At 37.5% G+C, this 24871-nt stretch overlaps 1 protein-coding gene and 1 long non-coding RNA gene across 2 annotated transcripts in view; both read right to left on the reverse strand.

Moving 5' to 3' along the window:
• LOC139143183 (xylosyl- and glucuronyltransferase LARGE2s-like) overlaps positions 1–9793 on the reverse strand; it is a 29250-nt gene extending 19457 nt beyond the window's left edge. The window contains 5 exon segments of the mRNA XM_070713318.1: positions 5722–5732; positions 5735–5755; positions 7217–7388; positions 8437–8586; positions 9770–9793. Coding sequence (XP_070569419.1) covers positions 5722–5732; positions 5735–5755; positions 7217–7388; positions 8437–8586; positions 9770–9793 — 378 coding nt within the window.
• An 894-nt stretch (positions 9794–10687) lies between these two features.
• LOC139131615 (uncharacterized) overlaps positions 10688–24871 on the reverse strand; it is a 41008-nt gene continuing 26824 nt past the window's right edge. The window contains exons 2-3 of the long non-coding RNA XR_011552167.1: positions 11336–11495; positions 10688–10795 (exon numbers count right to left, since the gene is read on the reverse strand). This is a non-coding gene — a long non-coding RNA (uncharacterized lncRNA). The remainder of the gene's footprint in view (positions 10796–11335; positions 11496–24871) is intronic.

A 24871-nucleotide genomic window follows, 5' to 3' on the forward strand; every position in this document is an offset into this window, starting at 1 on the left:
GTCTTGTACACAATATACTGGAGTGTATAAGTAACAGAGCTGAGAAGCCAAACTTGTTCACTTGGCGCTGCTAGCTGTATAGCACTGCATGGCAGGGCTGTGTGTTACCGGCGTTATACGGCCTCCCACCACAGCCCTGCTGATAGGCGGAATACACGGTGACTGTGGTCCCGATTTGGATCGCGCATGAAAAACTACCTTTTCTAACTACTTTCGGCCGAAATCAGCTCGATTCTGATGTACGTCTACCCGAGTAACTCAATCGCTCACTCACAGACTGCAAAAAGGTAAAAAGAGGTAAAAATCGGCAATAACAACGACTTAATCATTGATTGTTGGATGAATAACTTTTTATGTTATGGTTTGAATGTAGTAAATCGTAGGTTTAAAGGGTTTTTAATGGAAAGCAAAACACGATGTACACACTGTGCGGCCGATATCATCGTGTAGTTAGCGTTGAAGCGAGATAACCTCCATGGTGGAAGGAAGTCTGTAAACATCGCGATCATGAATGACATCGCTTTCACATTAAAACTTTGGCGAGACCTAGAAAATAGAAGAACACTATAGTCTCATCATATAACCATACTCCTACTGGCCGAGTTCGCCTACTGGCTGACTTCTCCAGCTGGCCAAGCTCGCAACTGGCTGACCTCTCTTGTATTCAGAAATTTGCCCTTGTCAAACCGTAAATATAGTTTACCAGCGATTCAAGGTCGGTCAGGTGTCCAGGAACCGGCCATATCTTGCAAGAACATTATCTAATGGCGTTATCTAATGAGTTATTTGGCCGAAAGTAGTTAGAAAATGTAGCTTTTCATGCACGGTCCAAATTGGGACAGATGTCGCAGTGTATTCCTGTGAGAGTCAGTAGGGCTGTAGTGGGAGGCCACGTTTACACCGGGAACACACAGCATATCGGACACAGGGCTGGTCTCAAAGTCTGTCTGCATGATTTCCTTTTGCACAATTATTAATAAAAGACATGTTTCAACATTAAAATTACAGACAGGTGATTTTAAAATTCGCCATGCTCCTGTGTTTACAACTGGGTGGATAGCTCGGTTACACACTTTACAGTAATGCTATTTTGATTTTCGTGCGTCTTCTTCGTGCATATGCATGCTTGCGAGTCATACCTATTGTTCTCTGTAAGGCGCCTTCTGATAGGTCGGCTGTTCTGGCCAGAGTGCGAGATTTGAACTTGACTTTCTATGGGAGTTGGTCAGATGTAGTGAGAGGCGACGGCAAGAGAATACCGCACAAGTACAGGTTGCCATACTCTACATCTGATTTCAATCAGATTGGATAAACTACCAGAGAAAATCACAATTTAAGATTCTGATTGCTGTAAATACCCTATCAATTCGACCAGAAAAAAAATAATTATCATTTTAATTTGTTGAATTATTAGAAAATTAACAAAGCCACCATAATTATTTAGGATTTCAACTTTTTTGTCAGTTCATAAGTGATATGCTTACCATCTTGGATGATTGAAACATGTACCGGTACATGTAAGGTCCTGACTTAGACATTCTGTGCTGTACATTTTATTGTTCTGTGTATTTTGTTTAAAATAAAATGTTCAAACTAGCTTGTCATGATTGGTTGGTGGAATTACTAGAGATTGAGAAAGTCCCAATTTCCATCTGTGGTTGAATTGATAAGGGTAAAACAAAATTTAATTTTTGAGAAAAAAAAGGGGTGGCCGAATTAATAGGGTTTTTACGGTATGATACATCAAAAGATGACTTGCACGCGGCACAACAATTGCTGATAGCGAAAGCTATCCTGATGGGTTTTAAAATATTGCCTTTTGAATTCTTCAGAGTCCAAATATGAAATCACTGTTCTACAGTCAAGAATAGAGAGTGCACAGTGAGAACTGTAATGAGGCTCTACACTAAGGATCAAGCATAGTGGGCAAGTCACTGAAAATTTTTGGCTAATATGCAGCATCTCGGAAGCTGTTATCTAATTGGTTGGCTGAATCTTACTGTTATCATTGAATTATACACAATAGACTCCCTAAGTTGCTGTGAATAGTGGAAATAGACCAATCAGATATAACCTTCCAAACCAGCTGCACATCAACAGAAAATTTTCCCAGGGGTTCCTAAACTTCTCCTGTAACAAGACCCCCTAAGTTTGGGATATTGACAACCACTTGTCTCTTACTGAGTCATGATTCTTCTTTGTGTCAAAAAATGATATACTTTGCATCTTAATCTACTTAGCTCTGCAATGATTTATATCCACCTTAATAAACTTTGTCAGATGAACTGACATGTCTAAATAAATGTCTACTATAACAAGTCATCGTTGATGACACAGTCCCCGCTTGTCCATTTTGTTATAATCTTTGGTGTCTAGGTAGCCGTGGTCTAGGTAGCTGTGGAATGACATCGATGCAACGGGTGCATCAGGCCTGTGACTTGCATAATAAAGTAATCTGAGGAACGTTCAATAAATGACTCATCTCTGCCGGTAATGACCACTCAAGGAACTTTTGATTACATCACACATAACGATGCCCTTACTGCCTCCAGTGTCGTGATTGGCACATACTATACACATGGTTTGGTGGAATTTTCGAAATGGTATGGGATCGGGTATGTTGTTGTAATCAGCCATTCCGGATCATATATGAAACAAATTAATGTGCACAAGAATGCAGCCATAGTATTTTATCTTCGTATCACGTTTGAACAAAATCAGTCCACCGAGGGACAGTGACCTATGTTTATGTTTCAAAGACATAAAAAAATCACACAAAATTTAAATCAAATGACTGTCTGTTGACCATATGGATCATAGCACAAAATTAGTAGACATGCATATGTATGCCATAGTACTTTATCTTTGTACCAAGTCTCAACAACATTGGTTAGAGAATATTTGCATATGCTTAAGCCTCAAAGACACGAAAAAATCCAAAAATGACCATCTGACAGCGATATTGGAAAAAAATGACAATCTGGCAGCCATATTGGAACATGTCACGAAGTAAATTGACATGTATATGTATGCCATAGTGCTTGATCTTTGTGCCAAGATTAAACAAAATGGGTGTAATGACCTTTGAATTACGATTCAAAGACATGCAAAATTCCAACAAAATGGCAGTTCTGCAGCCATATTGGATCCCATCCCAAGCTTAATTGATACATGCATATGTATGCCATAGTGCTTTGCCTTTGTGCCAAGTTTGAACAAAATCGGTTCAAGGATGTTTGAGTTATGGTTCAAAGACATGAAAAAATCGCAAAAAAATGGCCGCCTGTTGGCCATATTGGATCATATCACAAAATAAATTGGTGTTCATATGAAGGGCATAATGTTTTGCTTTTGTGCCAAATTTGAACAGAATCGGTTAAAGGATGTCTGAGTTATGGTTCAAAGACAAAAAATCGCAACAAAATGGTCGCCTCACACCCATATTGGATCGTATTGCAATATAATTCGACATGCATATGTAGGACATAGTGTTATGCCTTTGTGTTAAAGCGCAGTGGTCGTCGCGCGGCGCGTGTGCGTGATTTTTTGTTGATAAACATACATTTTTGTAAACATAAGTCTTCTCAACTTTAGTAGGAGTGAGATGGGAGCAGTCCCCCACTCTGTTAAGGCCTTTGTAAGACTCAACATCATGCAATAGTAAAATATTAAGATCGGAAACGAACTTCAGTGGTGTATTTTATCTATAAACTCGTGTAGAGCTACGAACATCGGGACACTACACTCAGCACATTATGTCGCTGAGTTTACTGCACGCAGACACAGTGAACAAAAACGTTTGATCGCGCGCGATCACGTGGTTGTACACAATGCTTTGTACAGTACAGTGAAAATACATAACTAAAATGATCAACGTTGCCTATGTATGTAGACCAGCAACAAGCACAATGCCTAACACAAAAATTACACTCAAGACCATGATCGGCAAGCCAGAGCAGGACACGAGAGATGTTGTTGGGAGACGGTCACCGCGTTGACGTACACGGACAACGTACCGGCCCACAACCAACTGTTGATCACCATGTCTTACTTCTCCTAGTATTACGTGGTAAGAAATAGTAAAATGACAGGAAACAATAGACAAAACGAGCGGGTTTTCGCGGCATTTGGCAGGAAAATTGCACGGCTACACCGTGCATAGACGTATCGAGAGATCCTGTGCCCCGGTCCTGTGCACGGTCATGGCGGTGATCCAACCGCTAGCTGGTGGTGTACGGTGATGGGCAAACGTCGTTGTTGTACCTCCTGATTGCCGGGTAGGTCTGAATCCTCTTTCAAGTGAGATAACCCCCACATAACAAGAAGACCTATGAAAGGTCCTTCGCTTGACTTGATACCTGTACTCGGAATTCTCGTTTGCACCCCCAAACGGGGTAAACTTTGTAGTTGAGTTGGATTCTCCACAGCCGAGTGAAGCGCGCCATATACCGGTTTGACACGAACGTTCATACAGACCACGGAACGGAACAGATGCACAGATGCTTCTTGCTGCAGCGGGCATTGCTCTGCGAGCTGTAGATTTCTGTAGTTTAGGTTGTTGTCTTTGTACTCCTGTCGGGCCTCTTGAAATGAAAGCTCTCGTCCTTGCTAGCGATGTCGAAAACTAGAGCCGGTCGTTGATAGTCTGTTGGCGTATACATGCGTACGTCTAGCTCTATGGCTCGAGCGATAACAGTAGCCGAGCCCCATTCAACTGATTCACGAAAATCATGAGCAAATGTGATCTCAATCCAGCGTGCAATTATTGTTCAATATTCAGCAGATATTTAACTTAGATTAATTGACCTTTTATCGCGTGTTACATTTGGTTAGTTAGTATACTTGTGACAGATCAGCCGCCATTTTAACAAGCGGCAATATCGCAAACATTACAATCAACCCGTAACATGTGCGGCGTTCTTGGATTTGTTTACAACAGAGGGGGACCCCCTCAGGAGGATGCGCAGCGCGACGACCACTGCGCTTTAAGTTTGAACAGAATCGGTTCAAGGATCTTGAGTTATAGTTCAAAGACCGAAAAATCGCAAACAAAATGGCCGCCTCGTGGCCATATTGGATTGTATCACAAAATATTTGACATGCATATGTAGGCCATAGTGTTATATCTTTGTGGCAAGTTTGAACAGAATCTGTTCAAGGATGTCTGAGTTATGGTCAAAAGACATGAAAAATCGCAACAAAATGGCCGCCACGCGCCCATATTGAAACATATCGCGAAATAATTTGACATGGATATGAAAGCCATAGTGTTATGCCTTTGTGCCAAGTTTGAGCAGAATGTGCTCAAGGATGTCTGAGTTATGGTCCAAAGACATGAAAAATCGCAACAAAATGGCCGCCACGCGCCCATATTGAAACATATCGCGAAATAATTTGACATAGATATGAAAGCCATAATGTTATGCCTTTGTGCCCAGTTTGAGCAGAATGTGCTCAAGGATGTCTGAGTTATGGTCCAAAGACATGAAAAATCGCAATAAAATGGCCGCCTCGCGCCCATATTGGATCGTATCACAAAATAAATCGACGTGCATCTGTAGGTCATAGTCCTATGTCTTTGTGCCAAGTTTGAACAAAATTAGTTTAGCAGTGTCTGAGAAACTGTTGATGACGGACGGACGGACGGACGGACGGACACACGGACGGGACCCAATCTATAAGTCCCCGCCGGACTTCGTCCGCGGGGACTAAAAAGATTACCTTGAAGTCATCGCTGCATAGAAACTAACTTCAACTGTGAAAAAAGAAAACAAGAAAATTGAAAAAATTCAGTTGTTTAAACATTTGAGTAATTTCTACATTCAGATATGACATCAGCTTGTACACCCATACTTCAATATATTACCTGGAACGTTGTTAGATTTCTAAACAATTACCTACATCCGTGTTGCAACATTAGAGTACAAACATAAATGTAATCCCAACTTTCATGTTACCGAATCCATATGCATCACTGTCAATATATAATCTGATACTGATAGCTAATCAGCCTGCAGTGTAACAACATGGCTAGCTGCTTCATTGAGGTGAAATGTATATTGGATTGTTGGTGTATAGTACAAGGTAACGCTATCGTGATGATACACATGAACCAACAGGAAGTGGCTAAACTCATGAGGAGGAGAGTGATTGCACGATTTGAATAAGAATACATGAAATGCTGTTTTCGAGTACAGATTGATCTGAAAGCCCCTATTTGCTATGCAGTTCCTATTCTATGCCTTTCAATGGTATGCAAAGGCCAACCTAGCAAGCTATACAGACAGAGGAACAGGACCACACTGTGTAACCAATGAAATGGTAGGAGAGTGTATACTATTAATACTAGAGAAATAACATAGCAATAGCATCTTTAACCCTACGAGTACCAAAGTCAATTTTGTCAACTATATAAACTATGACTCAGACAATTTGTTTGAGATCCAAGCAATTTTTTAAAACTTTTCTCCAAAATTTGTTCAAAAACAGTAACAAATGATGGGATGTTGATTTGGTCAAAAATTACCAAAAAAAAATCCCCAAAAACAAAAAAACCCCAAATTTCTAAAATTTGGTAAAACAGCGCACTAGAATTTAGGGGGCAAAATTACAGCTGTCAAAGGGTTAATGGTAGCTGATAGTTATATCTCCTATGCTTTATTGTCTTAGTCAAAAAAGTTAGATTATACACAAAGTTAAAGTCAGAATTTTACGGAGCTCTTGTTTCTTGTCCTCTATAGCCTGATGAACAAACAGTTCAGAGGGGATAATAATGGTAATGGATACATCCCTTGCTATTGATTCATGAGAGATGACTTGCTATTGGGTGAGTTTTTGTAAATTGACAGTGATAGATGAATTTTGATTGGTCAATAGAATACATAACATTATTGACATTCCATGGGCTAATGTGCAGTGTTTCAGAAGCTTTTAGCCATGTGGTTGGGCATTCTTATTGTTCTCATTGAATTATTTCAAAACAGCCAATCAGGAAGAGAATATCTCCAGTTTCAGACTCCTTAAGTTGCTGTAAATAATGACATTTCCAAACTGCCAATCAGGAAGAGAATATCTCTAGTTTCAGACTCCTTAAGTTGCTGTAAATAATGACAATCTACAAATCAGCTTTCACCTTTTAGCCACTACAAATAATTGCCTGCATGCCATTGGACAAGAACTGTAACCAAACAATGATTAATAATATTAATCTACTCACCACCTGGTACATTCCATGTATCAAATAATGTTTTCAAAATTAATTGTGCTGGTGTGTCTGATATAAAATGTAAATGAATAGGGTTTTTTCTGTAAAATAACACTGATTTAATCAGCGTCATGACTTCACGGCTGGCATTGTATCCGGCACAAACTATTGCAACATGTAAAACCTGAAAGATATGAGAACAATACGGCGTGATTACAGACCCAGAGTTGTGCTTGTGATTAAAGCTATAATGTCTTTGAATTTTTTTGGAGACCAAATGCAAAAAAACATTGCAAACGACTTTATTTATAATATAGTCTTACAAGGAGCAATTGGCACGTCTATCCTTGTCTAGTCTGCTTATAAGTTCAAAAAGTGGCATTCTCAATCCCTGGTTCTCGCATCGGTGGTGTTTGACATTGAATGTTGATGTGGTTGTAGTCTTTAGTTCTCCTTTGAAAGTTGTTCACAGTTTAGTCAAATTTATTCAGAGATTAAGCTGATAACAATCCTGCCCCTTTACAGAAGTACAATAACCCTAGTGACAAGTACTTCAATATATCAACTTCCATTAAGCAGACCAAGCATGTGCAAACATGTCTATGTGGCAAGGGATTACAAATGCAGTTGTAGAACCAACACTTTGGCATTAGACAGAGAGACAATACAGCTTTAAGACAACTGTCAGCTTGTGGGAAAAAAAAGAGTATGATTTAAAAGTTCCAGTTTATTTATTTGCACAAGAAATTTGACCCTAAATGTAAATAAAGTAGAAAGGAATTGTCTCAAAGTAGCGATTACTAGAAGCACGGTCACCCCACAAAGAAGCAAAATATTGGCTAAAAGCAACTCCTTTTACTAGCAAAATCAACCCCTGTTACCTGTAGGAAAATCTAGACTGAGTATACTTCTTGTACACTGGATTGGCTGTACGGTACATGTATGTTTTATGTACATAGACCTGTGCCATCATAGTCACCCTTTTTGAGACTGAGTATACTTCTTGTACACTGGATTGGCTGTACGGTACATGTATGTTTTATGTACATAGACCTGTACCATCATAGTCACCCTTTTTGAGAATAAACCAATACCATAACAATGTCAACAAATTCTACGAATATATTTTGCGTGCTCATTAAAAAGCAGGAAAACTCTACTGATAATTTTATGAGGGAAAAAAATAAATATGGACCAGATTTATGAGCAGTTACATAAATTTTCTGACTCACCTCACACTTTGGCACGTTTTCCTCTACATTGGTACAAATAATAGTTTTGTTTCTAAAATCTAGTTCTACGTTGTTGTTGCTTGCATTGAGTCTATTCGTGCCAGTCTGACTGTGAACTTGGTAACATTGCTGGAGTTGAGTCTGTGATAACTGCAAAAAAAAACCCAGATCTTGTATTGTTGATAAATGAACACAAAATATCCATAATTCCTGAACAGCTGGTACTAGTAATTGACTGCTGTTCGGAGATATTCACAATAGAGTTAAATGTCAAGCATTTTTTATTCCTCTGGAAATAATTTTGTGCACCAGCAGTTTAGTATTTTTCTGAAATACATATTGTCTACAGACTTGTACCGGAATATATAAATACATAGTTCTGGTTGATTTAAAAAGGATGCTTTATGAACTAAGATCACATATTGCAATAGTCTTTATCAATCTTCAATTTTCAAAAGTCATTCTCTGTCATGTAAAACCAGAACCTGAAGTTTGCAAAATTCTGATTTTGAGTCATTTGATCAAATTCACACTTTGGAAACAATTACACCTTCCTAGAGTTGACTGTTCAACTCATCTAGTCCATTGGAATAACTCTGCACACACAAGGAAATGAAACATTCTTTTGAAGATCTACATAAAATTTAATCATACATGTACAGGTCTGGGTATTGACATTTAACCCTTCTATACTCTAATATGTTGTTTCATACACCATTACTGATATTTGAAATTTATATTTTGCTACAATTTGCAGCACCAGTTTCACTTCCACAACAACATACCGTAGCAACAAAATTTTTTTGTTTTTGATGGGTAGGAAATAGGCAATGTTCATTGGGAAGGGCTTACCAGAAGAAATATTTAAGAAGTGTCTGTGAATTGAAAAACAATACAGTACAGACAATCAAGTCACAGAAATACCGACTTTATCATATGTGTGAGGATGGCAATTACACAGTACTTCAGAGGTTGTGATAATACTGACTGACTGTGAGAAAACATGAGTGTGTGAAGTGTTATATCATACAAGAATAATGTCACGATAAAGATGTCTGAAGGGGGAGTGTTGTGTACGACTGATTTCTGACAACATCATACTTCTATTTTTAGCAATCAGGATTATAGTTATCTTCTAGACATTTACTACACCAACATTTACAAACAGACCAGTTAGTGCCACAAGCGCTTCCCGAGTCCCATTTGGTATACGCAGAAAAAAGGGAAGGAATGATGTGGTTTTGCTCTCCAGACCACGAATCTCATTTAGTATATTGTTTACGGTTGAATAAAGGGTCTACACCAATTGCTAAATACCTCCTGCGTTAAATACCTGAGTGTGAAATGTGTGAACCATGATTTAGTCACAATTTCAGCTCAAGAACCTTTTCCTGCAGCTGTTTCATGTGTACGTATGTAAGAGCAGTGGATTGTGAGTAGGCACAAGTTTTTGGTGAAAAAATGGTATTAATCATAATTAGCTTGTGTCACACTTGGACCACAAAGAAGGTACATTTATCCATCGGTCAATGGTGGTGATTTAACTGTGTGTACAGATCTTCCCCTTTTTACATAACTACCTAATACTGTACGATGCACTCCAAGCGCCTGTGATTAGGGCTGGTGTTAGAGTGAGTGTTCTGTGAGACATCAGGTGGGTTGATGTCAAGGGCATAATTGTCCTTGAACATATCATTATCGATAGTACCATGAGCATTTGTTTAAAATCTTGATAAGACCTTCGGAAATCACAGCACAGGATTGGTGAAAACAGTTACCACCAATGTTATGATGAAAACAATCAAACCATGTGAAAAGGGCTCTAACCACATGCAGTAGTAACGTAAATACCACTCAAAAAAGGCAATTTATTTTTGGACATTTCTGTCAGAAACAGCCAATATCACATTGAGAATCACATGTATATCATAACTTTGTCAACACCAATGAATTTTGTGACCTCATCCCCTCAGATTATCAAGTACTGCGGCCCAAGATGTTTTCTACACCTATATAAATTCATTCGTACTGCCAAAACTATGAAATAATATCAATAGTGTACACCTCCCAGCCCATAATGGACTCAAAATTTGCACTTCATAAAATAATGAAATCAGATTTGCCTTGTATCGTTACATTATATCATGCAAGCTTTCCTTTCATCCACTGTGGGCCGTGAGGCGTACATTATTGCTTACACAAACCATGGTATACTGTAAGCACTTTGAGTGTAAGGATAAAGATTTTCACCTTAACTGTCTCCTAAGCATCTTATTGTCATCTTCTACTTCACGTACTCTTTCAGCAAGAGCTGCTTCTCTGTTGTTAAAACCCATCAAATTATTTCTATTAAAATTATCTGCAACAGAAAAATACAAAACAACAATATGCAAAACGCTGCTGAGATCTCACTTGGTTTTTAAACCTTCCATCCCTATTCCCTGTATTATACACATTCAAATGGTTTCACCCAACCTATTAACAACAATAGGATCGTACCATAATCAGGTGATACAAGGGTTAAAGCAAGCACTGGTTCTGTTGCATTTTGCTAATAAAATCGAAGTGCACAAGATAAGTTGTTTTACGGTCCCTCTATGTGATAGAGGGACCGTGATTGTTGACAGGGTACAGTACACAGGCTACTTTTAAACCGATCAAATAATTTGTTTTCAATCACTTATTTCTTAACAATTCAAACACAAAAACACTTTGTTCACATTTTTTTGTCAAGTGGTTCAACTTCCCTCTAAATAATCTAGCTACTTCTTGCATAAAGTGAACAAATGGATGTTTTCACAGACATTTCAACAACTAACATCCCTCTTATGGAGAATGGAATAAGCCAACACAATAGGTTTATACCATGTTGAATAAATTCAGAGGTATTTAAACTTACCATCATGTGTAAAAGTAATGTAGGTCAGTATGATCAATGGTACTGACATTAAAACCAATAATAATAAAATATATTTTTTCCTAGGTCGAAACATGACTTGTCCCCTCATTTCCAACAAATCTCAAAGATTTTCTTTGCAGGAATCACACATCTCTGATACCTAGAAAACAAAAAAAATACGACAGTGTAAATACATCGGCAATGGTTCTACTCTGGAATAAAAAGGATGCGCTGTGTTCTACAACTCAGAACGCCTAAGAGATCACATGATACCGGTACAAACCAACCCACGTGTATGAAAGCATATAGAAATACACATACTTCTGTGTGTTTGTGTGGCTGTTTTGTTTGTACTGTGGTCCATTCGAATTCTGGGTTTTATCTATAGGTGTGTAGTCTTCACATTCTAAGGAAAGTTGCCGACAAACAAAACAATTTAACTTGCCGCCTCTGCAGCTTTGCCAAAAATTCTGAGGAACGATATTTTTTCTCTCTGGCCTAATGGAAAATAAAAGCAACATATTGCTAATGGAGCTTTGGTTTTGGCCATTGTCAGTTATGACACGAATCCGGTCTTGATGGCTGTCAATTTTGGCGTACCTTGTATACTATAATGTTTTCAGTAACCATATGTTTGATGAATGTACATGTAATTTGGTCACGAGTACAAATTCTATGTACATGATACAGCAATTCTGGACAGTGTTACACATAGGTCCCATTCTAAAATGTAGAACCGCAATGTTTGGAGAGGTTTTTAAACAAATCAGATACTGTAGTCAGTTGCGTCAGTGCAAGTACTGTATTGCATGCCTTATTAGACTTGATTCAAGAATAGACAGTAGAGGAGGGTACTGTATTGCATGCCTTATTAGACTTGATTCAAGAATAGACAGTAGAGGAGGGGAGGGGAGGGGGATCCTCTTGTGTCTACTGTATGGTTCAAGTCAGTGATTCAAAATTAAAAAAAGAAGTCATTTGAAATAGCTTATTGTGTAACTTTACTGTTTCATCCAAAATTATAGGATTTTTGATGAGTGTAAATCGGCTTATCATTAGATACTGTGATTACGGCAAACACATCAGAGTCGGTGCAGTTGTCATGTGCTGAATATGATCAGCATACAGCGACATCCAGATTGCAATGATACATCTACCTTGTACTGAATTGATTGAAAGCATTGAACAGATATACCGTACAGGCTAGATTAATACTTTTATTAATATTTTCGTGCCTTCCCTCTTTCTACCAGAAACACACCTTGTGAACCAAGGGCTGACATTTATGATGTGGAATGCCAGAGTTGGCAATGAAATTCAAACACAAACAATAACACAGCACTTAGCAGATGTACAAAGACTAAGGTATGTTGACAGGCCCAATACTGGGTATTTCCACATGTTATCAGCATGAGACAATGTAATTTTTGTTGACACACTGGACAAAGACTTGTTGAAGAAATTGCTGAAAAGTTACAGCTATGGGGCTTACAGTGCATTTTCATTGTCTAATTATTAATTTAACACATTTCTTACTCTCAAATTTCATAGCATAAGAGTGTATACAATGCTGGTGCGTTTACATGTGCTCACACTGACATCCCTACAGTTAGTTCCAGTTCCTGAGAGACTCTGGAACTCTATTCGACACAAGTTCTTCTCATCAACTATATACTGAATGGTTTTTGTGACAGCCTACTATACATATAAATGTACCAACATGAAAGATACTGCATCGGGGTTTGATCATAAGGGTACACATACTTTTCAAATATCACCTCAACTATATTTTGATGGCATTCTGTGGAATTCATAAAAGACAGGGAATAAACATACAGTACATGTACATGTACAAATTTACTTCCGCAAACTTGTTTCTCAAAAAATTATAGTATGCAAAAAATGATGATAACTAAAATCACCTTCACAGAAATCTTTAACTTTACAAACCTGCAGAAACCAGTTTTAACTGAAAAAAACCTTTGCCTCGGGGTAGTGCTTTTGAAATTACGCTGTTGTGATATCACCAAAAAAGCGTGTAACACTTGTGAAAACAACTTAACCCTAACAGTTACACCAAGAACTTGTGTCTACAATGTACATACATGTATGCACTACCATGCTAAGGACAACGACAATTTGTCCAAAAATTTGAGAACACAAGTTGAAACTCAGATCTTTGCAATGCAAATTTCCCTTACACTTACATATAAAATATGTTAAAAAGAATCTGGTAAGCTCCAGCAATAATATTCCTCAAGACTATGTTTACCTGGCAAAAAAAAAACTGTTCAGTTCAAGACAATATTTCAATTGAGGGCTATAAAATAAATCTCAAATTGCGTCTAAATATTTTCTGCGGGAGTATTTTCCTAGGAACACAGGCAGCAGGAGTGAAAACCTGCGGCTGGAATTGAAAATGACAGCTGAATACCAGGAGGAGTGTATTACATGAAAACGGAGGCTAAAATTACAAATTGCGAGGTTTCCTTGGGCACAAAGAACACTGTTGATACATTTGCTCTCATTTCCTTACTGCCACGGCTGTGAAAGGTCTGACCGCAAAATAGTCACCAAGAATAATGAGATTTACATTTGAGTCGACACGATGACCTGGAAAGACGTACATGTACAGTGTGGGTAATTTGGAAAGATACAGGACACAGCTTGAAGATATTTGCTGCGTACAAAAACAGAGAAATGTTATACATACGGATGAATCAAGATTCCCGGTGCACATACACATCTGCAATATCACACTGACTGTTATGGAATGACCTCGTGTTGAACTCTGGCGTAAGCGTTGTAAGATGGCCCCTCCTTTCCATAATCAGTGGTTGCTTAGCAACTGTCAAAGTGCGACATTAGTGATAAGAAGAGAGCAAGTTTCTCTTAATGCCTGTGATTTTTTTCCCTGTAGGTCAAGTGCATACTCAAGGGATACAAAAGTAGGCCACGGGTAATGGCTTCTCATTGTTCAATGCACAGCCTGGGGAACTACAAACTACCCAGTGTGCTTGATGACAAACATTTTTGGGGAAAAAAAGAGAGAACATTTACCGTTACTTTCACAGGGGATTTTTGAAATACGAGTTGTTTTTGTGTTTTCTGGTGGATTCTAAGACATTGAGTATTTTTTACAAAAAAAAAGAAAAAAAAAGAAAAAAAAGGAGATTGTCAAAAAAAAAAAATACGAAACCAAAATCATATGAATGAACCCTTTCCATCCATTACCGAGTAAGACATTTCATTATCTAGTTGGCTTTACACTACTCAACCAAAGACAATTCTCATCAGATAAGTACAGTATTCATGTGTACCCATTATTGATTTGCTTTTTCAAAAAAATTCATTTTCTGTTACGATCAGTCAAAATTTTTGTTGTCTTTCAGTATTCAACTGTTCAAATTGTGTGATGTATATCAACGTCTGGCATAAAAACCTGACAGATGCCAAAGACATCATGCGTGACTCAAAAATGCTGACAGAAATCCTGTTACTATGGCAACCAAAGCGATAACGTGATTAGGAAACAGACAGCCTTTCCACGCGCTAGTAACATCAAACATTAACTTGTTTTTCTGAGAATAAAACTTGATAAAAACAAAAACTCCAGAGGAATGGAGTTCTGTGCATGAAAACAAAACTTGAAAGTTTCCTGTGGTTTTGAAGTAAAATGTGAGAACCATGATGATGCAATCTTAGTATGCTTTATCACCATGGATCACACGCGTCATTACAATTTTTGACGTAATATTAACCCTTTAAGTGCTAAAATTTTTCCCACCAAAACTTAAGTGCAACATTTTACCTATTTTCATGAATTTTTCTCTAATTTTTTTGATAATTTTGGACAAATGGACATCACATTTCATTGACTTTGGTTTCTTATCAAAATTTTTGCAAAAATCTTAAAAAAGACTGGACTGGGGTACGGTATATTTAACAAGGCTGCAAAAATTGACTTTGGCGCTCAAAGGGTTAACTTGCATATACCAGTGCATCTCAGATTGTACCTGTATGTATTATGGAGCACATATAAGTGTGCACGGAGCAAGCCTTTGGTATAAAAGAGGCATTATCAAAAATTTTAAAATGCATCTCAGCTGGTGTACCAACTGTGCCAGTTAACTATGTTCTTGACATTGTGTGAATTTGAAAAGGAAGTAATAAGACCTGCATATCGTCGTATCAAATAATCTTTTGAGCTCATTTCCGATCTACTACACACCAAGTCACTTTTACGCAGCTCATTATGGCTGTGATAATGAAGGAAATTGTTTCAGATATAACAAATGAGAGCAGTGTTTCTATCATAGACAGTAGAAGTGAGATAACTCTACAGCAATATTACTTTAAAACTGGTTTTCTTCCCAATGAATTTCTGGTGGTCTTGTATATTTTGCAAAGCAACATGTACATATATTGATGTAAAAAAACTATCATTTCTCAGTGAACATATTACAAATTGCACACAATGCGTTGACTTCTCAAGGCTTATACATGTACTCTGTGTGTCAACATCCTTCCTGTCAGAGAACAAACGTCTACACCTATTGTGCCTTTAATTACTGGGGAGTGGCCAGTGTCCCTGCCTTCGGGGGAGAACATCATGCTCATTAATTAACCGCACACATTCTGACAGACTGTGCAGAAGAGGTAGCACATTTGATCAGAGTCCCTCTATGATTTGATGTATGTGTACACGTGAATGTCTACAAACCTGAATAGATACTTGTACGCAGAAATTTCTCTCAACATTATCATGGCTTACGTTGTAAAAACAACGTTGTAATTTGTTGAAGCAATATGGTATTTGTGTGAAGTGACATTAAATCTTATAGCTGTGGGCTTATTACAAAGTGTCTCTCTGCTCACACATGGTCATCACATGCTGTGAAAAGTTTTAACAGTCTTGATATGAAATGTCTGCTATTATCAAAATAGCCGGTAAAGTATTTCAACAGACATAACATTGTATACAATCATATAATTGTCTCTTCACAACATTACCTGATGACAGATATATGTAATTTACAAAGGTAGCTCTGATCTCCATGCCATAGATGACTGACTGCCCACTTTTTTTTTGTACAATGTACACGTACTGTATTGATGATACAACTGAGGACAACTATTTTCAAAGGAATTATCTTTCCAGCAGTTAATCCCTTTCCTGTCACACAATATCACTTCCCCGTCTGCCACATTTGGAAAAGTGGTATTGAGCCAAACTATGTGTATTTCCACCGACTTGGCTTGGTTTATTGCAGCAGCTTTTAATAGTCTGTAAAAATCATGTTTACAGTGCGTATGTTTTCAGCGGCTTTCAAATCAAATGTTAAATTTTTGTTTAACCCTTTCACCCCCAGTTCCCTGTATACAGGTCCAACTTTACCATAGAAAACAATAGATTTGGGACAACATATCATCCTTCACTAGTTTTACTGTACAATGTATATGACCAACTTGACCTCTTGGTGAAATGCATGAACTTTGTTGGACCAGGGTTAACCCTTTGAGCACTGTAATTTCCCCCAAAATATCAGAGCAGCATTTTATCAACTTTTATGAATTTTTCTGTAATTTTTTCATGCTTTTGGACCAAATGGCCTTGACTTTTATGGGCTACACTTTTTTGACCAAAATTTTGGGAAAAATCTGAAAAAAAAATTGTTATATGTCTAGATCTGAAAGAAATTGTTGCTGTTGTATAGTATAAATGCAACAAAAATCGACTTTGGTCTTCAAAGGGTTAACCCTACACTACACCCAAAAGTGCAAGCCACATCAACACAATACAGTGTGGAAAGATTGTTGTGGGACGTTAATTAAAGATTCCTCTGACAAACACAATTCACATCTTGTTTTCCAACCAAATAATCTGCAGAGAATATTGCGTTCAAGTCTATAAATTATGCACCATCACTGGGAGACTGGGAATGACTCCATGGAGATTGGACAGATTTTGTTACCTGGACCTCAATGCAACCTTGCCCTCAGTGTAATCAGTTTAAGATTTGGATTTTCAAAAGCCTGGAAACCTAAAGCAGACTCAATACATACATAAACAGTACATGGTTTACGTCAAGGGCATTGAGCTAGCAAACATCACAGGGGCAAACTATGGTACATATCTCTCAAGGCAAATCAAAGAACAGAAAAGGAAAACAACTGTGAAATTACCTTTCAAATAATCTCTAACCTTTGCAAAACTACTGAATATTGTATGTTGCACATGTAACATGTACCATTCTAAAAGTGTATGAAATGGATAACTGACACCAAAAATGTACAGTCATACAATGATACAGTACTGTACTTGTTCTTTACTCTTCGGTTTGCCATTTTGGTGATTTCACCATCAAAATCTGAAGCAAAATTTTGTGTCGCTTATATATATGCGCCTTGAGTCTTAAACTTTTGCTTAAACTTTACTAAATGAAACTTTCAACCATTCTCTTACCAAATCAGCAATAAATATCGGGGGTCACACGGCAAAGTTTGAAACTAGTGAAACAAATTACCCAACATTTTGTGATATTTGAAATTCAAAATGGCCTCCATCCCTATGTTAACTCTATGGGAAAAAATTTGGATTTTCGAAACACCAAGGCAGTGAAAGTTTTTCTCTCTCAAAGAGCTTTAACCCTTTCACCGCCATGGTTTGTCCCAAATCCATTGTTTTCTATGGTAAAGTTGGACCTGTATACAGGGAACTGGGGGTGAAAGGGCTTTAAAATGAGCCCGCACACAAATGGTAGACCAGAAAAGAATTGTAGAAATTTGAGAGTCCATTTATCTGTCCCCGAGGTGCTTTATACCTAAAAGTGTATACCAACATACAGTTACAACCACATGTACATGTATGTACACTTGCATTGGTATAAACATGAATATGAGTTTACGAGTTCATTAGCAGTCAAGGTCACATATCTCCTTGAAGCTGACTGATGCTTTGTGGCACATGTGCGGTGCTTGTTTCGTCAAGACGAATTGTAATCAGTAAAAGTATACCATGGCAATGATAGGCCAATGTGCAGCAGCCTGGAAGGTTACCGTTGATGTGACGTTTTGCAATAAATATTCCACAACCTTAGAGATATTGCGTATCAGCCTGTAATTATTTTTGATAGGAAGACATGTATAATGTACACTGCAATGAAATTGGAGAGGACCGTTTATCTGAGTGGGAGTTTTTACCTGAATAAATAAGGTCAATGCATTGATCATTTATTAGGTTTTGATCTTAATCTGGCTATCAAACCCCTAGGAAAAGCTTACTTTAAAGATATTACAAACTTGGTTTACAATGATACAAAGGCAGCAGATAAACTTTAAGGTAGAACGTGTCTTGGGGACAGATATTTGGATACTCAAATATTTACAATCCTTTTCTGATATACCACTTACATGTCTAGGGGGAAATTTTTAAGCTCTTGGTTAGAACGCACCTCGGGGACAGACATTCGGACTCTCAAACTTTTACAATTCTCTTCTGATATACCACATGTGGGAGTTCATTTTAAAGCTCTTGGTGAAAGAAAACGTTTCACCAGCTTAGTTTTTCGAAATTCGAAAATTTTTATTTTTCTCCATAGAGTTAACACAGGGATGGCGGCCATTTTGAATTTCTAATATCGGTAAATCTTGGGTAATTTGTTTCTCTAGTACCAAAATATGCACGGTGACCCCCTATTTTTATTCTTGATTTTGAAAGAGAATGATTGAAAGATTCCTTTAGGAAAGTTAGAGCAAAAGTTTAAGTCTTTCACTTTCGAGGTGCATACTACCTTAAGAAAGATTTTTGCCGGCTTAGTATTTTCCAAACTTGAAAATTTTATTATTCTCCATAGAGTTAACATAGGGATGTTGGCCATTTTGAATTTTAAATATCTGTAACTCTTAGGTTATTTGTTTCTCCACTGCTTAAGTTTACAAGGTGACCCCCAGATTTTATTCTTGATTTTGAAAGAGAATTGTCGACAGATTTCTTGAGGAAAGTTTGAGCAATAGTTTAAGTCTTTGACTTTCGAGGTGCATACTACCTTAACAGAGAAAAGCAAAAATCTGCATATTGCACTGTGGATGGTGTAAAATGGGAACATCAAATCCAAGGCCAAGAAAAACAGATCATTTGCTTCTGGCCCCTAGCATTTAACAAAAAGTGATGTGACAATGCTATCTCCCTTTTAAACCTTTGAGTGCTGTAATTTTTCTGAACAAAATTTTACTGCAAAATTTTACCAATTTTTCTCCACTCTTTCTGCAATATTTTTTTGATTTTGGACCAAATGGACTTTGCATTTCTTTACAAGCACTTTTTTATCAAAATTTTGGCAAAAATCTGGAATTTATTGACCGGGTTACACTTTTACCCAGGTGACGAAAATGGACTTGGGCGCCCAAAGGTTAATGCTTTCTTTCCCTGACTTTCCACTGACATAATGGTCATTTTAATACAGACTGCAAAATACACGCATTATAATCTCTTCCTGTTAAGCATTTTGTGGGTTTCAAGAGAAGTCAGCTTTACATGAAGTCAACAGAGTTGAAGAGTGTGTATGCTGCTGCTCATAACTGTCAATCATTTATTCTATATGTCAGCTGTTGGGAAACCTATGACCGGCAATTTCAGAACTTACCAAACAAGGATAAAGAAACTCAGTATCGTAGTTGAAGTGCTCTATATGACCAGAAACAAATCTAATTCCTTAAGGCCTAGGCGTCAGTGGTTTTTGGTACAGTACCATACATTGTATACATGTACCTGTATACATTTATGATAAACCTGAAGCCAAATAACTTTATGATATCCTGTGAGAGTAAAACTTGGTATCTGTAACATGTAGCATGGGCTTACTTTCTCCTTTGTCAATTGAAAATATAAAATACACAGTTATCATATGTGGATGTAGCGCAAACACACCAAATCTTTGAACTGGTGGCCACTGTTACGAGTCCTACCTCTCAAAGCTGTCATCTCTGTAGACATATCCAATCAGCTACAATGTACTTACATGTAGTACTGTACAGATATAAAGTATACATCTGCACATGCTTGGCTGGTGTACACAAGAATGCTTATTGAAGAGCACTATGTTCCGTTACACGGAACTGCGGCATAATTTGCATATTGTAACAGATCCAAAACCATCCTACATGTACATATATACAGTACACATCAGATGTCATTTACCGGTGAAACTGCCATGCAAGGTATCTTATTCCAGAGGTGACCCCCATGAACAAACAAGCAGGGGTGTAACAAATCCTAGACTTCTTCCTATTCCTTGTTTGGAATTTAATCAGCTTTTTATCTGATTTGTTCCAGGAAATTCCAAGGCTTCCAGGATATTGTATCTCTTTTCGATACCTTCCTGGAAAGTCCTGGAAATGTAATTATTATCTACGAAGACAAAATTGCTTTCTTTCAAAAATTCTATTAGCCACTGTACTGTACACCTACATGTATTCTTTTTTTGTAATACAAAATGTCATATTTTGACTTTTATTGGCTAATCATATACGTTTCCTGATTATTTCCTTACCATGAATTACATGTACACCACTTGGTCCATGAATACACCGGAGTCTGCTCAATTCTTTCTCTTTCAGTTTTAATATTCAACCGACATTAATAAGTCTGCAGATTTGTGATCAGTCATATGTATCATTGTAAGGGGAGATCATGTTGTACTAATTAGAAAGGAAATTTATCATCCTGGGGCCTGGCAGATCTATATTTGTGCAACACTCATTCAGTCTGTTTTTCAAATGTAAAGGAAATGTAAAACCTGGGTGTAAAACTCGTTTCACAATGGTTTCTTAGTCACTAAGGTTCCGAAATCACTGTTGTTGAATTCTCCATGGATATTTGAAAGCAAACATGTGAGTGAACGACAGAAACTACATAAACATCGTCACAGTTTCTGACTTCACAATCCATGAAACTACCCCTTGTAAAGTTCTTTCCTGTATAACTACATACACATGTACAGTGTACATGTAGGTCAGTGAGTCAACAAACTCACCAACTCTCTGAGTCAATGTCAGCACCTACATACATCATCATCGTAAACCACGCGCCTCTTTACGGCAACAGCTCAGCGCTACCCGTTAACAGATTGATTTTTGATTTTTGCGTAGGTCAGCGGAGCGGAAATTATTGCTCTAACTCACGAGAATGACATACATGTATGTACGGCAAGTTCATTGTTGTGTCGGCTCAACATGTACTACATGAAATTTTCTTTCTTGCACCAAAGAGAAATTTTTTAATGAGTCAGTTTCGACTCAGTGGTTCCTTCATTTAATAAGTCTCCCTGGACTTAATTATCCTATTACAGCCACTGATGTTGACGGTTGCATGCATATTCTTTGTGTTTCTAATGTGACATGATGGAAGCTCAATTATAGTTGATGGCAAATTTGACATGCTAATTAAACATTTACAGACCTGAATGAGTTGGTGTTGAAGTAGACATGTTATTACATGTAATTGTGTTTTGGTAGACAGATATTCCGATATCATTTGTTCAACACGTGTACATAAAGAGATCATATTACTTGTATTGCTACTTAGTGTCTTTGTACATCAATGGATCTGACAGACACTGAAATACCAAGGGGCAGTGTTTGTATTATAGACATGTACAAACATAATCATGGCATTACAGGGTTTATTTATAAGACCATCACATCTCAAATGGTACAGTACCATAATACAAATGTAATCTGCTGGTTTGGAAACACGTACCCATCTCTGTTCTGTGCCTTCAAATTTTGTCCCACTTTAATATGTGGACGTTTGCCATGCCCACTTGGGCCTACCAGTATGTCATCATCACCGATGTGTGTTTCTGTTCCCTAATGAAACAGTTCATTCCACAGATATATTGAAAACAGCTTATGGTTGATGTGTTTGCCATGCATTTCATCCAAAGGTTTTCGTAGTCCGTATCTGCTGATCTAACAAGATTTTGCAAAATGAGGCAGCAGGCTAAAAACACAAGTATTGATGTTTTAACACCCAGTTCTTACATTGTACTTATCTAGAAGTGAAGCAAAGCAGTCTGGGTAATGAAGATTGTTGGGTTGATGTATGGATAATAATATACGAATAAAAATAGAAGTAAACCATTGTTTAACATTGATTGTCTTCAGTCAATACTGAGTCCAATGCATTTATTTGTACCGGTACATCGTTATGTCATTCTGATTTTTGACGAAATGATTTGGGGTCCACAGCATGTAAGTGTAACCCAATGGTCTACACACAAATAAATATTGTACATGTATGTCCCTGAATGGATTAGTGTGTCTCTAATCCTTCCACTGGGTATGTATGTACATGTACAGCAACAAACACCAATGCGTCAATCATTTCCCTTTTCTGTGTAGACATGTACAAATATTTTTATGAAACAAAGAATATTTTATCCTGCTTAGGCCAAAAAAAAGGAAATGTTTCTGGTCAGCGCGCGTGTCACTTGAACAACAGCGCGTCACCCTTTTTTTTTCTGTTTGTGGCCGGCGGCCGTGGCTGACAACCAAACCAAAATGGCTGAAGAGAAAGACAAATTCTTTGGGGGGAATGATCAGTGACTGCATGAACAGTATTTATGTGACTATATTGATAAAACTATAAAACTGACCCTCCTCCCTCCCTTGAGGCAAAAAAAAATAAAAATGCGCGTCACCGCACCATTTTTTAAAGAAAGACCTGACCAGAAACATTTCTTGTTTTTTGGCCTTATATTATATTGTTTTGTGAATGGTGAGGGAATTTTTCAGCCATTGCTAAATACTGAATATCGGTCGTATGCAATTGCGCACGATGCAGTAACAATTAACAATTTGAAGATGAGGAGCCTCCATCTTGAGGAACAAAGAGTTCACATTTTTTGTGATGGAAGTGTCTTTTTCATTGGAAAACCGTATTGGGACAAGCGTATTAGTACATTTAACTTAATATCCATATATGCAGTCGAGGATTCAGACCTTGTTTTGAACTAAAAAAAAACAACTAAAAGGTTTTGAGAGAAAAGCCATGGATATCATACATGTACAATGCATGTAATTGGTAAAATTTTCCTAGTCACAGACGACTTTCTCGAGTGGCAGAGGTGTACAGCTTACCACCTTTCTAGTTAGATACTGATGACAATCTATATAATGTATTGCTAGCATGAAAACACAGAATCAATAGCATGATGGGAATTGACCCTTTAATAGCCTCTTTTCCAATCAGATGGTTCAACTTTACCAAGAAGAGATTGTGCCGAACTATGGGTTAAACCTACCGGATTTTTCTGAGAGTACGCCCACTCGAAAAACCGCCCATGGGCGGTTATTTGGGGGGTGGGCTGTTATTAAGAATTTTAAATTTCATCTCAACCTTTGTCTACGGCATTTCAACTTGACTCCCCTTGAAAAAAATTACCTACGCAAAGGTCAAAAAGTTTTATATAGCGTACAAAATAAAATAAGTTACACTTCTAAGATAATTACTTCTGCGATATATGTCCAGATTCCCCTATTTATGCTACTAAAATGCAGGTGGAATGATCCAGAAGAACGCAAAGTCAACGTTAGAGTTTGCCACACAATGCCGACAATGATTGACAGATGAAGCAGGAGCCAGGAATTTTCCATTCTGCACGATGGGGATCATGAAATAAATAAAATGACTATCATAAAAAATAACTCTGTTTCATTATTTTTTTATTTAATGTACATCATTACTTTTCAGGTTTTTCGCTTTGATACAAAAATCTGATGATTTTCTTCGCGTAAATTTGTTGCATTCACAAACGTAACAGTAGTAGTAATCCCTAGTAGAAATGGTATGATCCACAATTGTTTACGATTATTGACCTCTTTGCGTGCAACGAATGTGGAAACACTGTATCTATTTTCACACGTTCGACTACTTTGATTAACATGTCACACTTACAAACTAGGTCAACCTCAGAACACGTGCACACGTCAAAATCTGATCGATGATTTTCTTCGCTTAAATTTTAATGCGTTCGACAAACCATGGAGGCATATATAAAAAAAAATGTCTATATAAAAATTTAAAAAGGTTTTTCCTTTTTTGTTATTGGCAAGTAAAATCTTGTTTGGAAAAATTATTGGGACAGAAAAAGAACACATACACACTGACACATTTGGGTAGTTCTCTTTTTGAAAAATGTGGTGGCCCTGAAAAGGGCCGTTTGGTTTGGTTTTGATGAGAAGTACTCAGTCTGAAACCGAGTACTCAAACGGGGTACATCTAAGGAAAAAAGTGGCAGTCACCACTATCGTTTATTTGCTTGACAACGATAATGACTGTGACAATGTGTTATTCCTGGCGCAAATAAACTCGGAACACCGAAGTCCCTATATACATAGGAAAACCGCTGGCGATATCCCTATATCGCCAAGTGATTAGCCAAAGCGGTATCGCTAGTGAATTAGATCATCTTACAGTTTGTTTATCGAAAACACTGCGGGGTGCCCATACTGTGTTTCATAGACAAAAAAACC

Source organism: Ptychodera flava, chromosome 1, assembly GCF_041260155.1.
Source record: "Ptychodera flava strain L36383 chromosome 1, AS_Pfla_20210202, whole genome shotgun sequence".
NCBI lineage: Eukaryota > Metazoa > Hemichordata > Enteropneusta > Ptychoderidae > Ptychodera > Ptychodera flava.